General features: G+C 40.2%; 1 protein-coding gene across 3 annotated transcripts; it reads right to left on the reverse strand.

The window, feature by feature from the left end:
- Positions 1-1544: 1544 nt before the first annotated feature.
- HAUS7 (HAUS augmin like complex subunit 7) lies at positions 1545-22423 on the reverse strand. Of its 3 annotated transcripts, none has more exons than XM_060683492.2 (10): positions 22343-22423; positions 19328-19443; positions 13761-13831; positions 8323-8384; positions 7734-7849; positions 7184-7342; positions 6863-6959; positions 4513-4740; positions 2436-2547; positions 1545-1779 (listed from the first exon to the last, which is right to left on the reverse strand). In XM_060683492.2, exons 1-10 carry the CDS (start codon positions 22382-22384, stop codon positions 1706-1708), a joined length of 1077 nt encoding a protein of 358 aa, XP_060539475.2. In that variant the 5' UTR covers positions 22385-22423; the 3' UTR covers positions 1545-1705. The 3 variants fall into 3 exon arrangements, with proteins under 3 accessions (XP_060539475.2, XP_060539477.2, XP_060539476.2); XM_060683494.2 differs by having other exon boundaries at positions 22139-22401; XM_060683493.2 differs by lacking the exon at positions 22343-22423 and adding an exon at positions 19651-21862.
- Between the last annotated feature and the right edge of the window lie 755 nt (positions 22424-23178).

The following is a 23178-nucleotide window of genomic DNA, read 5'->3' on the forward strand; positions in this document are numbered from 1 at the left end:
TGAGTACATGACTCAGATTATATCAGTAAGATGATGACCATTAATGGCAAACAAGAGAAGGGATATATTAGTAATATTTTTATGTGAGGTATTTCATGGCCATTTTCCTCAGTAGAAAGAATACTTTGAAGCAGGAGATTGTGCAGCATCTGCACACTCCCTGTAGCCTATTAATTGCAGAAACTGTATTTAAAAGTAATGATTCCTTTAATGGAAAAAAAGATCCTACAGGCTGACAGTTGCCATGAGATGAGATAAAAAGCAGCAACCTACATTTAGGGAGGGCAGTATGGAAGCCATGATGTGTTTTCACTGCATCTCTTTATGGGCATTGTATTTTATTTATATATTATGAAAATATAAACAGCATCACACCACTGAAGGTTTCCTAAAGACCATAATATCTCAGAAAATCTTGAGATCATTTTTCTCTTGCATAAAGTGTTTCTAACCCACACCACCAATTTGTCGGCCCTCTTCCAGCTGCATTTAAACCAAGATTTATAAACCACGTTTACAATTCTGACAAACCAAAATGGATACAACTCAAATAAAACAAATTGCTTAGAAAAATGAACTCCAAACATGCTCTATTCTTTGCCTGAGCAAGCTAAAATATTCATAAAAATTAGAGGGACTGGATCATTGCCCCGTCAGAATTCAGAGTCCAAACTGGTGAAAATATAAGCAACTTTATGAACATGCAATATGGCAAATAAATCAGAATTTTAGAGGCGTTCTGCAGTTAACTATAGCCTTTTAATCACCTAGAGCAGGGGTGTCAAACTCACGGCCTGTGGGCCCGATGCGTCACACCCTGGCCACACCCACCTCGGTTTAGTGAAGGGGAAAAAAGTCAAGATATGTCACTTGACGACCTAGAACAATGCCACTAGCTTGATATATTGATAAGAAAGAAAAAGAATAGAGCAAGTGCTTATTGTCCTCTCACACTCAAATGGGCTCTGTGTTTGATCACATTGGCCCCATAATAGTCACCATCCTTCCAGTCATTTACCCAAATGCTTCATTGCTCTAAGGTCACAGAAAACCAAGGGAACTTTTATCCATCCAAGAGAAGGCAATTAGGAGCAATTATGTCAATTGTCCAAGTAATCTCCCTATTCTACGGTTCAACTGGAGTTTCAACAGAATTATACTTCAGAAGCAGGAAAATTCTCCAGAGCACTTGAAATGGCTTTTCAATCCATTAACTGCACTGTTTTAATCCTACCAAGTTCTCAACAAATCAAAACATTAGGAGGTAATGATCTCTTTAGAGCAGATTGGGAATTCTAAAAATTGTTCTCCAAGGGATTTGGCAAAAAAGGGGTTTTTGGCCCTATGGAAATACCTGACATGTAGTTTTAAAGGGAGAGAAGTAGAAGCCTATTCCACAAGATGCTAGATATAGGGATGCAAATGTACAAAAAAGGGAGAAGTGGCTTTCTGACCCAATTGGTGCTATTTGGAAACTAGGAATTAAAGGAGAATTCAACAAGTTTAAGAGAAAAAACAACAAACAAGAAGTGTGAGTGAGAATATTCATCCTAAAGGAGACAGACTTTTATTTTTTAAATTTTCACAGAAGACTACAGAAAATATATTTACATTTGGAAAAAAAAATCAGGTTCTCATTTACATCCCAGGAAGAAACATCTTTCCTTCATCCAAAAATAACCTACAATTTGCAGTCCTTTCATCTTTAGGATCTCTGAGAGTCTTTGAGGGTGGCATGGATGGTTTTGTATTTCTGCTGCAATTCTTCAAGCTTTGAGGCTGAAAAAATAAAAGATCAGTTTGCTAGCGCGAAAGGTGAAGGTGCTTGGGAGGCTTGAGAGCCATTCAGGCTTTCATCAACATGCTCAGGCTAAACCAAATTCTCTCTACACATTTACACGTCCTTCTCTCCTAGCTGCCCATCATACCTTCCCTAAATTTCACTCCCTGAAGAAAAGACCACCCCCATCCCCAGGATTAAGGTAACTCAGTTAAGAACGCACCCAACTCGTAAATCAGAAAAATCAGATGCTCTCTGAATGTCTGCCTCACTAATTTTGCTCTGACTGATGAAATTGCTTGGATGAGCAAATAGACATCTTAGATTAACAAAGTTTGGTCCAGTTGCCATGATTTAACCTTTAGACACCTTTGGCCTGGATGACTTGAGTGTTCACTGACATATTGCAACACATTTTTGGGAGAAACCCCTGAAGGTGGTGTGGCAAGAGTTGGTGCATTCCTATGACTCCCTGCCTCACTAATTTTGCTCTGACTGATGAAATTGCTTGGATGAGCAATGAGATGCCTCAGATAAATGAAGTTTGGTCCAGTTGCCATAATTCAACGTTTAAACATCAGAAAGGGAGTTTCACAAAGAGCAGTATAGGAAGAGGAGCTGACATTTATAGGAAAGAAGAGGCCACAAAACTTACGTAACGTGGCTATAGTGTTTCCATTCCAGAACACTTTCTGTTCGTGTCGCCGTTGCACTGTCGCCATAATGCATTCTGAGGTTTTTGTAACCTGGGCCAGGCCTTGCAGCTCCTGCAAACGAGAATACTCATAAAACAAAAGCAGGCAGCTCCTTTAGTGGCATCTTATCATCTCCAACTGTTCAAGACTTTGTGCTCCCGATATCAATAGCTGTGAAGAGGTGGGGCAGGAAAGAGGGGAGTGAAAAGCCTATTCTGGAGGATATTTTTTAAAAAGGTAAAAAATGTGTGTGTGTGTGTGTGGGGGGGAATTGTGTAATAAAAACAAAAAGCATTTTTGTCTCAAAAGTCAAAGGTATCATAAATGTCATGTTTAAAGAAAGCTATTCTAGATGGTAAAGCACAAAAGCACAGCCAGCTACCGTAATTACAATTCCATCTGAACGTGAGAACATTGAGAAATATGAACACTCCTATTTCCCATGAAACTGAGCCCCTACTTGTTCATAATGTAAAGGTTTCCTCTGTGCTTTGGTGTCCAACTCTAGAGGGCCATGCTCATCTCCGTTTCTTAGCAGAGGGAGCCAGCGTTGTCCAAAGACACCTCTGTGGTCACGTGGCCAGCATGACTATATGCTGAGGCACACGGAATGCTGTTTGTAAGGTAGGGAATCACTAATTGTCTGGTACCTATTTCCAACGCTGGCTGGGGGATCCTGGGAGTTGAAGTCCACCCATCTTCAAGCTACCAAGGTTGAGAAACACTGCAGTAGATGGTATTCTAGCAATAAGGAATGTAACCAGGGGAACTAAGATGTAACAAAGGAGAAACCTTTGAAACGGGAACCAGCTTTGTTTACTTTTGAGACATTTGGATGTTTCAGGACTAGACTGGTGGCTTTTTGCTGCCATCTGATGACCTACGAAGATACCATGTTTCTCCAAAAAGAAGGCCGGGTCTTCTTTTCTTTTCTTTTTTTTTTGAAAAAGCGGCTAGGCCTTATTTTTGGAGGGTTCTAATTACTGACTCACCTTGCGGCAGTGGCCCCGACAGCCCAACTCAGCAGGAGCCCGCTGATGGCCCGCGTCTTCTGTGGCCGCCGGCCGCCACTCGCACACATCGCCCCGGCCTCTGTTTCATCTTCAGATGCCTGCCGGAAGGCATCTGCAGCTGATAACAGAGCTCCACAAACCAGGGCAATGCGTGCGAGTGGTGGCAAGTGGCTGCAGAACAAGTGGCCGGAGAACAAGTGGCTGCAGAAAAAGGTGAGGCAGGTGTCGGGGTGTGCGAGGTGTCAAGTTTCGTGGTCGTCTCGAATAAAATGCTCAATAAAAAGGAGTTTTTTCTTCAAAGATTTTGTTTGAAATGCATTTTATTCGAGACGACCACGAAACTTGACACGAGGCCTGGTAAGTAGGGCAGCTCCACCCCCATCCCCACCCTAGCTTATTTTTTACCTGTGTGCCTCGTCCCACCCCCTACATCCTGGGGTGGGCGGGGTCTTAATTAGGGCTAATTTTGTGGGTGGGGCTTAATTTGATCGCATGTGCTCAAAAACACGATAGGGCTTCTTTTCAAGGTGGGTCATCTTTTTGGAGAAACACAGTAGGTTTCTTATTTCCCTGAGGAAATAAACCTGAACTGTTTCTCTTCCTCCTCTTGTCACCAATCCTCCACATAGGGGCCCACCGTAGTCCCAGAAGAGCTCTTTCTGTTGAAATGAATTGGCTCCAAAGTGATTATTTTCAACTGGCACAAGAGCTATCGTGTGCATTTATCCGGCCTTCCCCCTTCACCTGCAGATTTCCTGGGATCTGGGGTGGAGCCATATCTGTAGACTGAAATGGTACCATCAGATACATATTTTCTGACTCGGAGAGAAAAAGAGTAGTATCAAGACATCTTTGGATGGTTGCTAGGAAACTAAGTAGCATTTCCTGTTTTTATTATCATGCCTCTCCAAACACAAAGCCAGAAGCCATGACTGAAAACTTAAAGAACCCTTTTCTACATTGCCACCATTTCTGTTTAGGCTCTCAAATTCTCTGCCCATCCATTCAAATGCCCCAAGCTCACCTGCATACACCGCAGCAGATTGTGGTGCACAGCTTGGAAGAGTGGGTCACAAGGACTCAGTTTAGGAGCAGGACGCTCACAATGCTTCTTCAGCTCATTCTCATAAACTTGTTCAAAGGCTGTGAGCAGCTGGCTGTAGTCAGAAACTATCAACTTGAGGGACTGAAGAGCCGTGGCAGTGTTGTTGGATGGATCGACACCAGTGGGACTTCCCTGGAGGAAAGAACACTATTTCCCCCCCACCCACCCCAAAAAACACAGTGAAAACATCTGAATTGAAGAAAAGAGAGAATCAACTGTTTGGGGGTGGGGTGGGGTAGAATATATCCCATAAAAGCCAACCATTCATGCAGCAGTGGTAATGAACAGATAATAAATGTCCAGGACCATTTTATTTTATTATTTTATTTTATTTATATCCTGCCTTTATTATTTTTATAAGTACCTCAAGGTGGCAAGCATACTTAATACTCTTTTCTCCTCCTATTTTCCTCACAACAATCACCCTATGAAGTGGGATGGGCTGAGAAAAAAGTGACTGGCCAAAATCACCCAGCTGGCTTTTAGGCCTAAAATGTGACTAGAACTCATAGTTTCCTGGTTTCTAGACTACCATCTTCACTACTACACTACACTACAGGTGGCGCAGTGGTTAGAGTGCAGTACTGCAGGTTACTTCTGATTATTTTTTTTTTTTAAATTTGATTTATATGCCGCCCTTCTCCGGAGACTCAGGGCGGCTTACAATGTGTTAAGCAATAGCCTTCATACTTTTGTATATTTACAAAGTCAGCTTATTACCCCCACAAACTGGGTCCTCATTTTACCTACCTTAGAAAGGATGGAAGGCTGAGTCAACCTTGAGCCTGGTGAGATTCGAACTTACAGTAATTGCAGACAGCTGGTGTTAATCACAATGCTTTTTTAGTCTGCTGAGCCACCAGGCCCAGTTGATTGCCGGCTGCCTGCAATTTGGCATTTTGAATATCACCAGGCTCAAAGTTAACTCAGCCTTCCATCTTTCCGAGGTCGGTGAAATGAGGACCCAGATTGTTGGGGGCAATATGCTGACTCTGTAAACTGCGTAGAGAGGGCTGTAATTCACCCTGAAGTGGTATATAAGTACTACTGCTACACCAAACTACTTTTCTGGCTTCCTGCTCTGCTTGCCTTGAAATTCCAAACATCACCTCCCTGACTTCCTATGAGAAATTGAATGAAACAGCTCTTTACTGCAATCTAGCCAGGATACCTCTCTTGCAATTAAAATACAGACATGTGGTACCCATTATAGCAACCAGATCCAAATGGCTGCAATAGCTGTATAGCCAAAAAGAAAGAAAGAAAGAAAGAAAGAAAGAAAGAAAGAAAGAAAGAAAGAAAGAGGAAAAAAAAAGAGGAAAAGTAGAGGTATTGTTTTTAATAATAGGACCAGAGAAGTCAATAAAGATGGTGGGCAAGGCAGAAAAAAGAGAAGGGAAGAAGAATTAAGGGCAATGCACTTGCTAGCCCTAGCTAATCTTTCTGTGGGAAAGGATACTTAGGCTAGCAACTCTTCAACATTATTTTATTGATCCCTTTTAATATGAAAACTTACTAATAGACATCTACCTAACACAATTTAAGTAATTACTATGTTGTAGAACTGATCACTGGTCTCATAAAAGATTTTGGTTACCACCTTTAGAACGCTCCATGGCTTAGGACCTGGTTACCTACAGGACCGCCTACTACCACCAATAGCCTCCCACCGGCCGGTACACTCTCATAGAGAGGGGCTCCTCCGGGTGCCGTCAGCCAAACAATGTTGACTGGTGGCCCCTAGGGGGAGAGCCTTCTCTGAGGGGGCACCTACTGTCTGGAATGAGCTCTCCCCGGAGATACGGAGGATCCCGGATCTGCGCACCTTCCGCCGCGCTTTGAATAACTTTTTATTCCACCAGGCGGGCCTGGCCTAATCTTTTTCCCTCTTTTCTTTTTAAACATGCAAATTTTAATCTGTTTTTAAACGACTGGGGTGTTTTTATTTGTCTGGGCCAAATTATTTAATTTGATTTTATCCTGTTTTTTAAATTTTGTATTTATGTATTTTACTGTTTGGCTGTTCAACGCCCTGAATCCTTCGGAGTAGGGCGGTATACAAATCAAATAAAGAAAGAAAGATATTCCTTTCTGTAAATATTCCATGATGATCCTATACAACTGATAAAATGAAACATGACAGACTGCTCGTAACTGCAGTAATGGGGCAAATGAACTGAAGGTGATTCAGAGAGTCACTTTCAATTCACCCCACTGTAAAACATATCACCCCCCCCCCTTTGATATAGCAGGGTTGTAAACCGCTTACCTGTGCTCTTAGATTTTCCAAGGCTGCTGCTCTCTCCTCCAGCTCCTCTGATGCCTTCAAGAGAGTTTTCTCATGAGAAGTCATTGACAGCAGGGCCCTTTTATATACAGAGGCAAGAAAGTGGATAGCAGGAGTTCATGGGTTCAACATGATAGACATGGGGAAAAGGGGTGGACACTGAACATCAATGGAAAAGTGGATCTCATTTTCCTTTCCTCTATTTGACACCTCTAGCCTCCCCATAATTCTACACTAAGATGAGGTGAAGGACTTCTTGACTTTCTACTTTCCATAACTTAATAGCAGGCACAGGAACCTTACCTTTTCTGTTGTTTGTCTTCACCCAAAAGGAGAGGCTTTATATCTGAGCTCCAGGGATGACTCTCTGGATTCAGCACTGCCTGCAGATCGGGGCTAGAGAAAAACTGCTTTATGAATTCTTCATTCTTCCTAGCTATTTCTTGGAAAGATTCCTCTGTGCTGAAAGAGAATGCCGGGGAATTATAAAATGCAGGCTGATGTGTTTTAAGATTCCATCATTATCGACTAATTCCTGTGTATCTCCCCCTTTGCAATCCATCCCAAGTGTTTACTCCAAAATCTACACTAAAAAAAGAATGTACCGACAATTTTGGACATTTTCCAGGACAAATTATCTAGGAAGGCATGCCAATTTCATCCCAAAATCTGAATCAGCATGCCATTGTAATGGCAGAATTCCACACCATCTGCCAAAAGTAACAATTCAGCCCTACTCAGCAACGGCAGCGATATTCAACACATTAACTAAATCTATCTATTTTAGCACACAACAGCTGCAAAACGTAGGGAATGCTAATTGTGGGGAGGGGTACCTCTCTCTCCCCCTCACCTGGAATAACTACTGGAGTCCGATATAGAGTCTGATAGCATAAGGTTAGTTTGAGCTGGAATGACAGCCACCAGCTGCTGCAGGAAGTGGAGCTGCTTCTTAACACAGGCCTTTCCCTGTAGGGACACACACACAAAAAGCATACAAACTCTTAGCATCTTCCCTTCCAGTCTCCTGAGGTAAACAGGCCTCCCTCTCGGATATGCTCAGCTGTCGATATTCAGGATATAGTGTCTGAGCAGGCCCCATATTAAAAGGGAATAGAAGAAAAATATCTGAGGCCTAGAAAGGAAATTCCACAAAGAGAAATGACACATACTTCATTTCATTCCTTTTCTCATCATATAACCTCCTAAACTTTTAATTAGTTAAATGTTACTATGGGGGTGGGGGGGAGGAAACAGCTTGTCATATTTATTGCAAGTCAATTAAGCTGCAGGAAAGAGAAGAGTAGAAGAATATCCAGTCACAAGTAGATAACAAGGAGCCAACATCTTTGTTGAATGATGAATGAAGGGCAAGGGAATGGCATAAAACAGTCATGGAAGAGACAGGAGGCCGCTTTTGCAGATGTTTTCCTGGCGCTTACCTCGATGAGATCCAAATCATCAGCTCGACAAAGCATCAGGTCATACCCCAGCTTCGCCATTCCTGTCAGGATAGGAGGAAGTTTAGCTACACAGGCGCCAGGGTTTCCCACAGTTATTATTTGCTCTGGAACAAGAAGTTTCCAGTTCTCGTGAACAATGGAGTTCATGAAGCCTTTTGGAAAATGTTCCTGGTTTTCCCTGCTTGCAAATGGAAGCAGATGTCCAAAGGGATACCTATGAAACATTGGACATTTCAACTTTCTATGGCTCTGCTTTGGGTGTTTTTTCTTTTTAATTTCCCATGCATTTGATGACTTTCCAGCCCAGATTTACCCATTCTGCTTTGATGACAAAGAGAGTAAAGGGGGAGAGCTTGAGATTTTAATACAACATACACTTACATTGCAAGGTTTCAAGTCTTAACAAAGCTTTCAAAAACTACAGTACTTTGTAGTGTAGAATGACATCAGCATGCCTGGCTCCATCAGGTGCCAGGAGATGGCAGACATCAGGCACGAGGCCAGGGCTGGGGAAGGCTATGGAAGCTGAACCAAACTTACAAAGCAAAGGTACTGTATTCTATTTTGTTTACTTTCCCCTAATTCCTATTGACCGTTGCATAGCCAAAAATGAAACGTTGGCCCAGAGTGGAGGGAAACTCTTCCTGGAAAGTAACATATATATATATATTTTTTTTTACAGCAGATCAGTGCAAGACTTGGCTTCCACAAGTAATTTTGTTTTTGGTCTAGCTATCCATTTTTATAGAGACACAGAGAAGTTTGATACCAGGCCAAGATGCCCGATCCTTTCAGTGCCCACTAGAGGTGATTCTACAAAAATATCCCTATCTGGTACTCCTTGTACAATTCCTCATCCGCTAAAACTCACAGCCAGGTATTGAACAGGGGCTTGATTCAGTGACAGGGCATTTGTTTTGCCCACCAAGAGTCTCCAGTTCATTTTCCAATGTCTCCTATTCAAGAGACAAGACAGCAACAAATGACTGGGAACAAAAGCACTGCCTGGGGTATGGAGCCCACTGGAAAAAAGACAATTATGTTTTAGACCAAATGCATGTTATCAGTTTTGGGCCAAGAATTATATGTACAGACACAAAAGTCGATGGCCTCGGAGCAAAAAACACTTAGTATTGCATTAAGTGCTATTAACATGACTGCTCTCTTCACCTCCCTTTTCTTTCATATTAAACATATGAAATATTACAATTTTGACACAAACTTTTAAAGGATCTCTGAGAATTCCAGGAGCCACATGGACCCTCAGGATGTGCTCCTCCAATTCAAAAGGATATGACCTGATAGGCCAAAAGAGAGCCAACAATATTAAAGAATCGTGAGCTAGAAGTTGTGTAGAACTTTCTTGAGTTGTGTAGAAAACAGCCTCGGGTGCAGATGTGTCCCTCACGACTGTAGACTGCAGCATATTTGCTCACATCTTTATTATCTCTCTTGAATGGCACTTGCTCCATTAGGTAGCTTGCTCAGTTCAGATGCAAAAAAACTGGACAGAAGTCAGGAGAGAGAATGAGGCATTTTGGTAGCCAATTCTTGTGAAGATACTGTTGTGGTCCGCCAGCAGCCTGCGGAACTGGCAGCGGAGTTGGACAGTAAGGAGGCTGAGGAAGAACATGGGCTAGTCCTGGGGGATGGGGAAGGCCCGGATGAGGGCTCTGCGTCGGAGGCAGAGATGGGGCCAGGGCCATCTGGGAGTGATGTGCAGACTCCAGAGCCTCCAGAGGCTGACAGCAGAGAGGCAGATGAACAGGAGGAGCCTGTTCCTAGTGCACGCATGAGAAGAGCTGCCAGAAGGCAAGAGCAGCTAAAGCAAAAAGGATGACTCAGGAGTAAGGCCAAGAGATGATTGGCCCCTCCCATAAGGCTTAAAAGACCAGCAACGGCTCTTGGGCTCTTTGTCAGAAAACAACGCTGTTAGATTTGTTTCTTGTCTTGCTGCATTTATTTCTTGTCGGCGTCTTCTGCTTCTGAACTTTTGCCAAGAAAAGCCTTTGGCAGGTTGCCTAATTAGACCAAGATTGGTGATAAGGGTGAAGAATTGTGTTATGAAGAATTTGTTTTGAATTAGTTTGGACTACCTGCGAATGAGTTAATTCTCAGCTGTTCTAATAAAGTCTGTTTGTTTTCGAACTGATTGCGTCTGATAATGCCTACTTGGGCCTGGGTCACAACAGATACACTGAACTCAACTTGTTCAATTATTTAAAAACTTTGAGGAACCAGGAGAGGCGAGCTTTTTTTTTTTTTTAAAAAAAGTGTTTCATAAATACAAAAGCAATCCATCAACCAATCTCTGCACATAACATCTGCTGGGGGAAAGAAAGGGCTGTTTTCAATTGCTGAAGACAGGCAAGGATTAAAATATGATTTCTAGCTTGCAAGCATTAGATGAAGGAAAATATGACAACATAATAAATTAAGAGTTGATCCATTTTTATGCAGCTTCTCAAATTATGAAGTTTATGGATTAATCCAAGTCACATGCTGCACACTGAAAACCTAAACCATGTTCCTTGGCAAAAACCCTACACTTTTAGATTTAAAAAGTAATTCATACAGATATGTTTATGTCCGTTGGCTTAGTTCTGACCTCATTGAGGACAGGACTTCGGAACAATCAGAATTTTGGTCCAAAAGTTCAGATTTTGCTTGGAATATTGGAAGCTTGACGGACTGAAACACGGACTGATGGAATGCCAACTAAGATGTGACTCATTTCCTGGAAACTGAGCAATTGCTTTGCAGTGCATCTGTATGCCAACAGAAACGCCACAAATGTTAGCTACAAAAGTTGCATTTTCTTTTTTCTTTTAAAGTGAAGTTGCCTGTATCCCCATAAATTAATTTATGATTTTAAAGGTCAAAAAGCAGTCTCCTTTTGTTTTTAATATGCATCTCTTATTTTGTTAACATATTTCTTAAACATTATTTTTTTATTACTTTGAACAACCCCATAACTTATTTATAAGCAATGACTTCTCGTCACTTATAAGGGCTTGCTGCAAACTTATATTTATTTTACTTATTAAATTTCTATTCCGTCCATCTCACTAAGTGACTCTGGGTGGTTTACAATAGTATAATAAAACTATATAAACACATGACTAAAAGTACAGTTAAAAACAAAATTAAGAACAAGGTTAAAATATACAAGTTAAATAAAGTAAACTTAAATAAATGAAATAAACAAATGCATTAATTAAGATCATTCAATTTGTTTCTTTTGGAGACATTTACTCTTCAAGATCTCACTATTCTATTATCATCTAGCCTCCAAATGCGGTTGTTTACCTACAAGATATGAAACTATTCATATATAAACCAGTGGTGAAATGTAAAATTTGTTACTAACTGTTCTGTGGGCGTGGCTTGGTGGTGGGGTGGATGGGTAATGTGACTGGGTAGGCGTGGCCAACTTTAAAAAAAAAAAATTAAAAGCATTTTTTCTACAACCTCTTCGGCCTCTAATCATCAGAGGCTTTTGTTTTCTTTTAAAAGCATTTTTTTTCTTTTTTCTTTTAAAAGAAAAAAAAAGCCTCTGACGATCAGGCAACTCAGCTGGGATCGTCAGAGCCTTTTAAAAGCATTTTTTCTACAACCTCTCCAAGAGGTTGTAGAAAAAATGCTTTTAAAAGGCTCTGACGATCCCAGCTGAGCTGTGCGATCATCAGAAGCTTTTATTTATTTATTTATTTTTAAAATCATTTTTTCGGCCGAAGAAAAAATGCTTTTAAAAGTAAAAAAAAAGCCTCTGATGATCGCACGGCTCAACTGGGCATGATAGGTGCGCAGGGATTTTTGCTACCGGTTCTCCAAACCACCCGCCACCATCGCTACTGGATCGGGCGATCTGGTCTGAACCAGGAGCATTTCACCCCTGATATAAACCAGTGGCGGGTTTCTACTGGTTTGCCCCAGTTCAGGCGAATCAGTAGCAGCGGCGGGAGGCTCCGCCCATCCGCCCAGACATCCATCACAGACGCTCTGCGCATCTGCAGAAGCGCTGTGCGCGCGCTCACAATTCCAAACCAGTAGCAAAGGTAAGTGAAACCCATTACTGATATAAACTTAGTTCTATAGTCAATCATACTATCGTAGTTACACTAAAGCAGAAACCAGGAAATGGTTAGACGGAGAAAGATAAGAAAACAAACGCGGGCTTGGTTTTCAGTTGTTCTAATGGAATTTAATGGGCTACGCTAACAGAATGCGGTCTAGAATATAATTAACAGCTTCCCCATTTGTGCTCAGAGGGAACTTTAGATTCCTCCCACAAGAGAAATGCATCTCTATTAATTTTCATAGAAATAAGTAACATGAGCAGTTCTTGAAATTATGGTTTACAAACAGGACAAAATCTCCATTTGTAGAATAACAGAGTTGGAGGTCTTCTTGTTCTGCTCAAGCAGGAACCCCTATATCATTTCAGACAAATGATTGTCCAATCTCTTTTTATTTGACCAGAATGATATAGGATTTCCTGCTTGAGCAGGGGATTGGACTCAAAGATCCCTTCCAACTCTCTTATTCTGTATTCTATTCTGCCCAGCACATTAGACTTAAGTCTCCAGGCTGTTTATAGGTATATGACAAGAATATACAAGAGATGTCTAGGGGAGCGGGTATCAATTGACGAAAACAATGCTGACCCATTTTATTTATTTCCTGCCTTTATTATTTTAAACAATACCGTGTTTCCCTGAAAATAAGCCCTCCCCGAAAATAATTAAACACATGTGCAGCCGGTCCATGCCATTTCCTCTGGTTAGGGTTAGGGAGACTGGAAATAGGGTTAGGGAGCTGGAAATCAGGTAAGACAGTAAAAGCATCCCTGTCTTGCTCCATGCGCCCCAAAATAATAAGTCCTCCCAAAAAATAAGGCCAAGCGCTTATTTCGGGGTTCAAAAAATATAAGACAGGGTCTTATTTTCAGGGAAACACGGTAATTCAAGGTGAACACACATAATGCTCCTTTTTCTCCACAACAACCTTGTATGGTAGGTTGAGCTGAGAGATAGACAAAGATCACCCAACCAGTTTTCGGGTCTGAGGCGGGACTAGAACTCATAGAATCCTGGTTTCTAGCCTACTACTTATCCACTAGACTAGACCAAACTGGCTCTCCCACTTTGTAATTTCCCATTTAGTTTCATTCCTTTTCTATAAACATTGTGACACCGTGTGCAGATACAAAAGGAATTGCATTGTCTTTTTTTTGTCTTTTTGACAAAAGACTTTGATCCTGAATAGTTTGAATTTGAATCTCTATATAGTCCTATTCTGCCCACCTTTGCACCCACAACCCAGAAACACAGACACATCAACAACTTTCCCAACTGTTAGAATGATAGAGATTATTTATTAAGCCACTTAATATGACCACTAGATATACAGTATACCTTTTATCTTTAAACCCGATTGTGATTCCTTATTGAAAGATGAAAACTGCTCTCGAAGAGGTGGGTACACACTGCAAGGGAATGCAAAATAAACTTTCAAATCAAAGCAATATTGGAGTATGATTCACATCTTAATATAGAAGATTCTCAAAGTGAATATAAAGATAAAACTAGAAACTTTTCTTTTGGGTTTTAATGGATAAAGATTGGAGGGGGGGAATGGAACTTTGATGTTATATATGTTGACAGCAGCAAGATTACTGTATGCACAAAAATGGAAGGACGCTTTAATCCCTACAATGGATGAATGCTTACGAAAGCGGATGGAGTTAGCAGAGATGGCCAAATTGACTGCTTGAATTAAAGAAAGATTTAGTTTCTAGCTGGAAACTGTTCTGGACTTTGTGCTGGGGGGGGGGGAATATGGAACTTAGATTTTGGATTTTATCGATTAGATAGGTTTGTTGTTATAGAAATGGCTGGTTTATATTACTATGTAAAAGTAAAAAGTTGAGGTTTGATGCTATTGCCTTATTCTACTGCAAGGGAGTCAGAAGTCAACGCCTTTTCTTTCTTTTTTCCCTTTGCCCTATACCCATGATGGCGAACCTATGGCACGTGGAGCCATATCAGTGGGCATGCAAGCTCAGCTCCCAGCTGATTTTCTGGCCTTCTGGGCACACCAGGCTATTTCCTGCCTCCAGATGGCCTGTGGGTGTGGAGAAATTATAATAATACAGTTTTTTGTCCATCCGGTTACATAGTATAGGAAAAGGAAATAAATAAGAATACAGATGTATGTACATATAGATAATCTTTGCTACTCAATTACATGGTATATAAATATGTACTTATATCATTCTTAATGTATATATATATAATGGGTCTTTAAAGGTAAATTAATAAATACATAAGTCATATCTTTTGCTTACCTATGTAACCTTTCCTTACTTCATTTTACTTTCTACAATCTGCGGTACATCGTCTCTTACTATATCATTTAACTATTTCTTGTACTCAATCTAATCTCTTTCATTTTTTAATTTCATTTTCCTCTTCTCTAACCACCCGTAACTCTTGTCCCACACGCTATAATAATCAGTATCTTCTCTGTCATTGATTTCCAATGTTAATTTATTCATCTCGGCACATTCCATTATTTTACCGATTACTTGTTCCTTGGTTGGTATTTTTTTCTCTTTCCATTGTTGAGCAAAAGAGATTCTTGCTGCTGTTGTTATATGCACTGCTAGGTATTTCTTCTTTTTTGCCATTTCCGTCTTCAGAATTCCCAAGGAGGAATATTTTAGGATCTAATTCAAAAGTTTCACCTATTATTTCTGAAAGCCAATTGCCAATCATCTTCCAATATTTTTTTTGCTTGAGGGCAGGTCCACCAGCAATGGTAAAAAGTGCCTTGCTGATGCCCGTACTTCCAACACTTTGGACTTAGGTTGGGGTAAATTTTGGCAATCCTAGCTGGTGCTAGGTGCCACCTGTAGATCATCTTATACTGGTTCTCCTTGTAGGTGGTTGCCTTAGTGAGTCTTACATTGTTATTCCATATTTGATCCCATTCTTCCAAATTTATATTTTTCCCAATATTTTTGGCCCATGCTAACATTGGGTCTTTAACCACCTCCTCCATCAGGTCATATTCTACCAAATAATTGTACAATTTAGCCAGTAATTTATTGTCTGTGCTCATCCAAATCTTATCAAAATCTTTGCTACCCGTCTCTATACCGTATTGTTCTTTATCTTTTTTGTACCTTGATTTTATCTGTGCGTATGTCCACCATTCTATGTGAGTGCCTTGTTCTTTTAACTGTTCTATTGTTTTGAGATTTCCTGCCTCATCTAATATTTCTTTATATTTCACCGTTTTACCAAGTTCCAGAACGTTTGGGGAACGCCCGTTTCTGTCTCTCACATAGCTCCAGAGCCTCTCTATGAGTCTGGGGAGGGTGAAAACAGCCTTCCCCACTCCCCCAGAGGCCCTCTGTAGGCCAGTAACGGCCCGTTTCCCAATTTCCGGTTGGACAGGAAGTGACGTTTTTTGCTGTCCCCAGCCTCCAGAGCTACTCATAGAGAGGCTCTGGAGTCAGGTGAGAGAGAAAAACAAGCCTACCAGGACATCGTGTGCTGGGAGTGGGAGGGGGGGGAGGCGCACAGGCATGCGTGGGGCGCATAGAACTATGGGTGTGGGAATGCATGCGTGCGACCCCCCCTCCTGGCACGCAATGGTAAAAAGGTTAGCCATCACTGCCCTATACTTTTCCCTTTCCCTTTCCTTCTCCTTCCTTTATTTTCCCACTATTTTCTTTTGTATTTTATAATGAAAAAAACTTTTAGAGCCTCGTCAAGAATATTGTAAATACTTCGCACCCTTTCATAAATTGTATTGTAAGTACTTCGCACCCTTTCATGAGCCTTGATAGTACAGTGGCTTAGTGCACCCTGTCATTAACACAGCTGCCTGCAATTTCTGCTGGTTCGAATCTCTCCAAGGCTCAAGGTTGACTCAGCCTTCCATCCTTTCTAAGGTAGGTGAAATGAGGACCCAGTTTGTGGGGGCAATAAGCTGACTTTGTATAAAAATATACAAAAGAATGAAGGCTATTGCTTAACGCATTGTAAGCCGCCCTGAGTCTCCGGAGAAGGGCGGCATATAAATCTAATTAAAAAATAAAATAAAATAAAAATAAAAATGCAAGTAATTGAAATTATTTAGAGATTAAAAAAGGTGAAGGGGTAAAATAATATATTTGCCTTTCCAAAGAACGATACCAAACCATTTAGACATCTATTTTTGAATAGCGATTATGATTATTTCTTATAATGATTTCAAAACAAGTTATTGTAAAATCTAGTTCTACCCATGGATTTTCAATCTAACAAGGGGGAAAACCCTTAGCATAGAACAGTGATGGTGAACCTTTTAGAGATCGAGTGCCCAAACTGCAACCCAAAACCCACTTATTTATCGCAAAGTGCCAACACTTTAACCTGAATACTGAGGATTTACTACCTAAAATAAACAAGGCAGAGTTCAGCTAATTGTTCTAAGAAAAATGTGATAAATGCACTTTTATGGCCTCCATTTTTTTTCTGCTTTTGAAATATTACATTTAGCAACAATAAAAAAGAAAAATTTTTGTAATATCATTTCTCTTTCCCTCCCTCCCTCCCTCTCTCCCTCCCTCTCTTTCTCTCCCTCCCTCCCTCTCCCCCCTGTGGAAGAAATGCGATGGAGCTGGGCTGGGGCAATGGCACGCATGCCGACAGAGAGGGCTCCGAGTGCCACCTCTGGTACCCGTGGAATAGGTTCGCCACCACTGGCATAGAATGAAGACAGCAATCAGAGGAAGTAACCATGATTGTGAGATTGGCCAGAACAAAGGGACACAGGTAACTACTCTTTTTTAGAAACATTCCTACAACCAAAACGCCAAGTATTCATTTTTAAAAATTTGGATCCCATCAAACTATTATAACCCCATATAGTATCTAGGGAGAATTTACACAGGCAGAATCTGCCTTAATTTCATATATTTCTACAAGGTAAAAAAGCTATCCTGCTTCTTTAATAATTTGAATACCTCAGTACCATTTAAACCTCTCTATTTGTCATAGTCTCTTCTTGCCATTTGTTATCAAAAGACACTTTAAATGCCAACTAACTAAAAAAGACCCACATAACTGGTCTAAGAGGTAGTACAAAACTTTAGTTCTTTATTTCATTTACAAGAATACTGGGTTTAGGATACAGGAGCAAACTAATATTTGCCAGCCGTTTCTAAATCAAAGGGCCCAGTCCAACATGGTTGCTTAGCGAAAGCAATTCCAGCAGTTCTGATTGCTATTATTAATTTATTATCAAATTTATTTGCCATCAATCTTATGTTTTGAAGCAACTCTATTAAGCAAAGATCTCATGTGATTGCAATTTCCAACTTCCTGCTCTTCCCTTTGGTTTTGCTTGTGAGAGGCCAGCAGGAAATCATGATCATGTGATCATGGTTTACTACAATGCTGGAATTGTGAGTTGGGTGCCAAGATCCCAAATTGTGATGACATGACTACAGGCATCCTATGACAAATGGAACTCCAAGGACCGGTCATAAAGACCATTTGTTCAGCACAATCATAACTTTGAACGCTTGCTGAACGAATGGTTATAATCTGAAGATTACCTGTATAGGTTTCTTGACAATATTATGGAAATGGTTGGCACTGTCTTCTTTCAAGAAGTTTTCCAATTTCCTATAGTCTAACCTATATTCATCTCCCATCCAAATAACAATCAAATCTGACCCACATAGCTAGATGGGTTAACTAGATGCTGTCACCTAGCTGGATCCAATGAAGTAAAAATTAGTGTAAATTATTTTTGATTAGCTACTCTTAATTCCTGCAAACTGTTTTCAGCAACTTGTGATTTTATGCTACAGCTAATCTCCACAGTTGCTACAACTTCCTAACTAACTTTCTTGCTAACATGTATAATCAAAGGAAAGTAGGTTTCAAAGGGCACACCTGTCATTTGATCAGAACTGGAAATGGGACACATACATGAAATGAAACTAACACCACCCTTAAAAGTAGGTCAAATCATATAAATTTTAGGATCACTAAGAAAGAAGCAGCAATGGTTTCAAGAGTTGTTTCTTTTTATACTAAAAATAAATGAATCTTGCTTGTCAGAAAAAGAAGATGCTATCTTATGATCTCCAGCAAAGCATCCTAAGAGTTACAGGATTTTTCAGTCTCCTACTCCCAAGACTGCAGAGATAATTCTTTTATCAGCAAAGAAATCTGTGATCAGAAACTTTCTCCTTTACCTCCCAGCACTTGAAAGGCTAAAAACAGGCATGGCAAAGAAGGTGCTACAGATGTATTGGATGCAATGCCTCCTCAACTCTATAGTCATGTTTCTCCAAAAGGAATAATGTATTATTTGCATTTAGAGGCTGACAAATTCCCAGATTATGGACATGTTATATTTTAAAAGCAAGGAATAATAAAATGAAGAGGAAAAAAATGAGAAGCATTCTCTGTAAAGAAAACAAACCAGTATACAAAAAAAAAAAATTGTCTGATGTTCAATAGCTCACATATGAAAAATCTCAATCCAGGGAGCCTGCACAATTACAGTTACCCATTCTTGAGCCAGAGTCTGTTCCTCCCAATTCAGACCTGAATAGGCACAGATTTTGAGACAGGACCTTAACAACATCACTTGGATGGCCTAGGGTCAAGTTGTATATACAACTGAATATTATCTTACATTAATGATACAGGACTCTGAACCGGTGGATGACCTTATACAGGAGTTTTGTGGAGATATTAAACAAAGCAGGCTATGAAGTTTTTTCTCTGTGAAGGAGAAAAAAAACCTATCGCCCCCCTCCTTCTGAGCTCATACTGTCAGATCCTTAGATTTCACTGAGTTTGCACAAGACATTCTGACAGTACTTTAGTCTTTATTTGATTTATAGTCTTTATTTGAGTACTGTTAGAATTACCACATCAGGGAATAAGGCTCAAATTGTAATACCCATTACCTGACACAGATCCATTCCAATATGTCCAAGCGATGGGATGAAGGGCTGAATAGCAATTTGTGTATGTCTTCAGCATCTGACAGGCATACACCTTCTAGTGCAGGGCAGCCCAATTCCTGAGGATAGTGGAAAATAAAATCAGGAATGTTTTGTTTCATTCTATACATCCCTCTGTACTTCTTAAATTCTGCTAGGAACTCCAACCACGAAAAATACTTAAGTTTTCTCACCCTCCATTCCCACAGGCTGAATCTTAAGAAAAGAAATTCTTTGCATTTTCTACTGTGTAAAAATATGCAGAACCTTAAATGTTAAATGCTTACGTAAATAATAAGCCTCCGATTCTGCATTCACTGGCTGTTTGCCATGTCTCAGCTTCAATTAAGATTCAAGATTCAAGCTGACTGAGGCATGACTTTTAATCATGTCAGCATGACAGTCATTCCCAAATCCCTCTCTTTTTCCTAGACTATTTTTTTTTAATGAAAACAAAAATTGGGAACAAAGGCTGAGAAGAAAGACAGAGCTCCTTCCATCTCCTCAGCAACATCAGAATTAACTGACTGGAATATTCAGGGATCTTCAGGAGAAATTCAGGAAAAACTGACACAGGCAAATCTGTTTGTCCATGTTTTTTACTGTTTTAAACTTTCTATTTGCTCCCCAGAGCCATATGTTGAATGTATAGCCATATATAAAATGAATATTATTAATACTGTAGGTAAAAATGTTTAGTTAGAAAGATTGTAAAGGATTTATTTTTATTTGATTTACATACTTAAGCCTAATATTTTGTCTTTCTCTATATTATATTCTTATATTACTTTCTCTATTCAATATTTGTAACTACGTGCTTAATGCAGACTTGCTTGTAAAACAAGGATCAGACCAGCATCATCTTGAGATCTGCCTAAAGCCTTATCATCTATAAAAATGTTAAATTTTACTGTGAAAAATCCTTTATGACTTATGATTTAAATATCATTAATAGCACTATAACTCTTTGCCATTGAAAGTTTTGGCATGTGACTATTAAATCTGTAGTAAAAAGATTTTTATATACTTTTTCTCTTTAAAAATTGATTTTATTTATCTCCAGTGAGATTAGTCTATCTGCCAAAGGAGTGGAAAAGGCTTTTGGCCTTCCTTCTATCCTGCCAGAAAGTGGCACTATAGAATTTATTTTTTAAAAAAGCTTTAAGAATAAAAACGACAGGAGTCCTATGTTCTTCATACCTCTCTTGAGGTAAGGGAAGGACATCAGGTGGGCATTTCCAGAAGATACGTTACAGCAACAAAAGCCACCACATCAGAGTGATAAAGAACAGAAGGCAGGGCCAAGGTATTAAGATCTAGGTGGCTTCTAGGAGAGGTTTAAGACTTCAACCTTTCCAACCTATGAGCTTAATGACAGTGATATAGTTTCTCATATATATTTGTGTGGTAATTCTTTTATTAAAAGTGTAGGGTATAGTGGAAACCTTCCATGTCACCATCAAATTTATTGATGTTAATTCATGATGGGTAAATGTGGAAGTCATTCAGCCTAAAATCTTCCAGCACTACTACAGTGCCATTAACTTTTTCTGGAAGGAGTTTACTCCTACAATATTGCATTCACCCCACATCTGTTTTCCAGATTTCTTAACCCCATACAGATTTTTGCTTCCTAGGTATTTTGAAAGGACAGAGGAATTGCTCTCTAGGGTTCAATTTGTATTAGAACCATTGGGAAATCTTTCAATACCCATAGTCAGGCTGTAAAGGTAGCAATATTAGTAGTCCAAGAACTCAGAAAACAAATATATACTGTTCTGAAATGTGAGGTCAACTTATTTTATTCTATTTATACTGAGTTGAAGTAGTTTGTTGCATTCCAACAGATGCACACAAAGAAGCAAGGTATTTTTTCTGAAGCACAACCTTGTAATAGGGAATGCATTTAGGGTAAACAAAGAAATAGAATTTGGAAAGATACTTCAAATGCATGTAAAGTTCCAGAGGTTTCTAAAGAAATCTTAAACATCAATGAAGTGCAAGAAGTCTATATTAAATAAAAGTTTGAGAATTCTAGGAAAGGTCAGGATGCCTTCCATACAACTATTCTCTTTTTCAAGTATAAGCAGCCACACTGAGTTTTCACAACCATAATCCAATGCTTTCTTCTATGCATATTTATTCAGAAGAAAGACTGTTAGGATTCTATGTACACTAAAACTTAACTTTTTACTTCTAAGTAAACACGCAGAGGATCAGGTTGTAAGGCTGTTTTTTATGGAGCAAATCTCAACACATTCAGTGGAATGTAGAATAAATATATCAAAGATGATAATATAAGGCAAAGAAATTAGCTCATTTATCCAACATGGATTAATAACGTATGCCATAACTCAGAAAAGAATGATACCTAAACTAGCACCCAGTTTTCATAACCAAGATGCCTACATCTAAAAATAACGGCGTCTACCAGTGCTCCGCATTTCGTGGTATACTGCCTCCGAACTTGGAGGTTCTTAACACCATCAATAAACACTTGTGAATAAGTCTGACCTCCCTTGAAAGCAATCTCCAGGAAGCCAATTAGAGACGCACATTTCCCGGAGGATCTTTAACAAGCCAAGAACATTAGCGAGCATTTTGAAAGCTCGCCTAGTCCTCCTAACTTGTTTGAATTCGAAATCTAAAATCTGAAAAGAGCAGCCTTCCTGCTCGCGCCTTAAAACGATCGGTACTCAAAAGGACACCGTCACTGCACATCACGGTGAAGAACCACCAATGCACATACACTAGATACATTTATTGCATTTGTACCATTTTGCTCTTTCCTGCAGCTCGACCTAATCATAATTTTTACGCGCTGCATAGATGGCCACTCCTGCCCGGTACTCATCTCCCCAAAGCAAGGCAGCCACGGAGCAATATTCCTTCCCGCCCCCACTCTCCCCCTCCCCCCATTCCTTGTACGTGAGCAATTAGCTCTCGCCCACCCACCCCGCTCTCCAAAAAACAAACCACCTTCAGCCGCCCATAGATCGCAATAACGCCGCCCGCCGCCATCTTCCCGCGCGGGGACCAGACCCCGCCCACACCCCGCTCTTATTGGTTGGACGACTCGGCAGCCTCGAAGCTGATAGGAAAGAACGAATACAGAATATTGCAAAAAGGATACATTGATCTCTCCCGCCCCTGAAGTGGAGGCGGGTGAGAAAGAAGAGGTCCAGAGTTCCGCTGGAAAGGGAAATATACCTCCTTTTGTTGAGAGGTTCTTGTTTTGATTATGGAATCTTAGGTTATGGAGAAGAGTAGGAAACTCCTAGGGATAGCAAAAGAGCGGGAGAACAGAGCTAAGTAGGAGGTGAGGCCGAATCCTTCGTGACTGCGGACTAATTTTCTCCAGTCTCCTCTGTTAGAATGCATTCAGACGTGCAAGAAAAACCAGTTCCCGCATGATAACGGCACACACAACGTCCGCCCTGAAAATGGGACACACAGCAGTGAACTATTGGTTGTTATATTCATAAGTGCACAACTTGTGAGTATTCTGAACGGGATGTTAATGGTACAACAGAAGTAAACACATTACAAAACACCCCCCCACCACCACCATTACAGGTAGTCTTCAATTTAAGAGCACAACTGAGCCCAAAAGTTACGCTGCTAAGTGAGAAATTTGTTAAGTGAGGTGTGTCCCATTTTATGACTTTTCTTGCCATTTGCCTTTTCTTAACATTTTTTTAACATTTGCCTTTTAACATTTGTTAAGTGAACCACTGCAGTTGTTAAGTTGGTGTAAATTAGTAACACGGTTGTTAAGTGAATCTGGTTTCCTCATTGACTTTGCTTGTCAGAAG

The sequence above is a fragment of the Pantherophis guttatus genome, chromosome 2, assembly GCF_059756535.1.
Source record: "Pantherophis guttatus breed Tessera chromosome 2, ASM5975653v1, whole genome shotgun sequence".
Lineage (NCBI taxonomy): Eukaryota > Metazoa > Chordata > Lepidosauria > Squamata > Colubridae > Pantherophis > Pantherophis guttatus.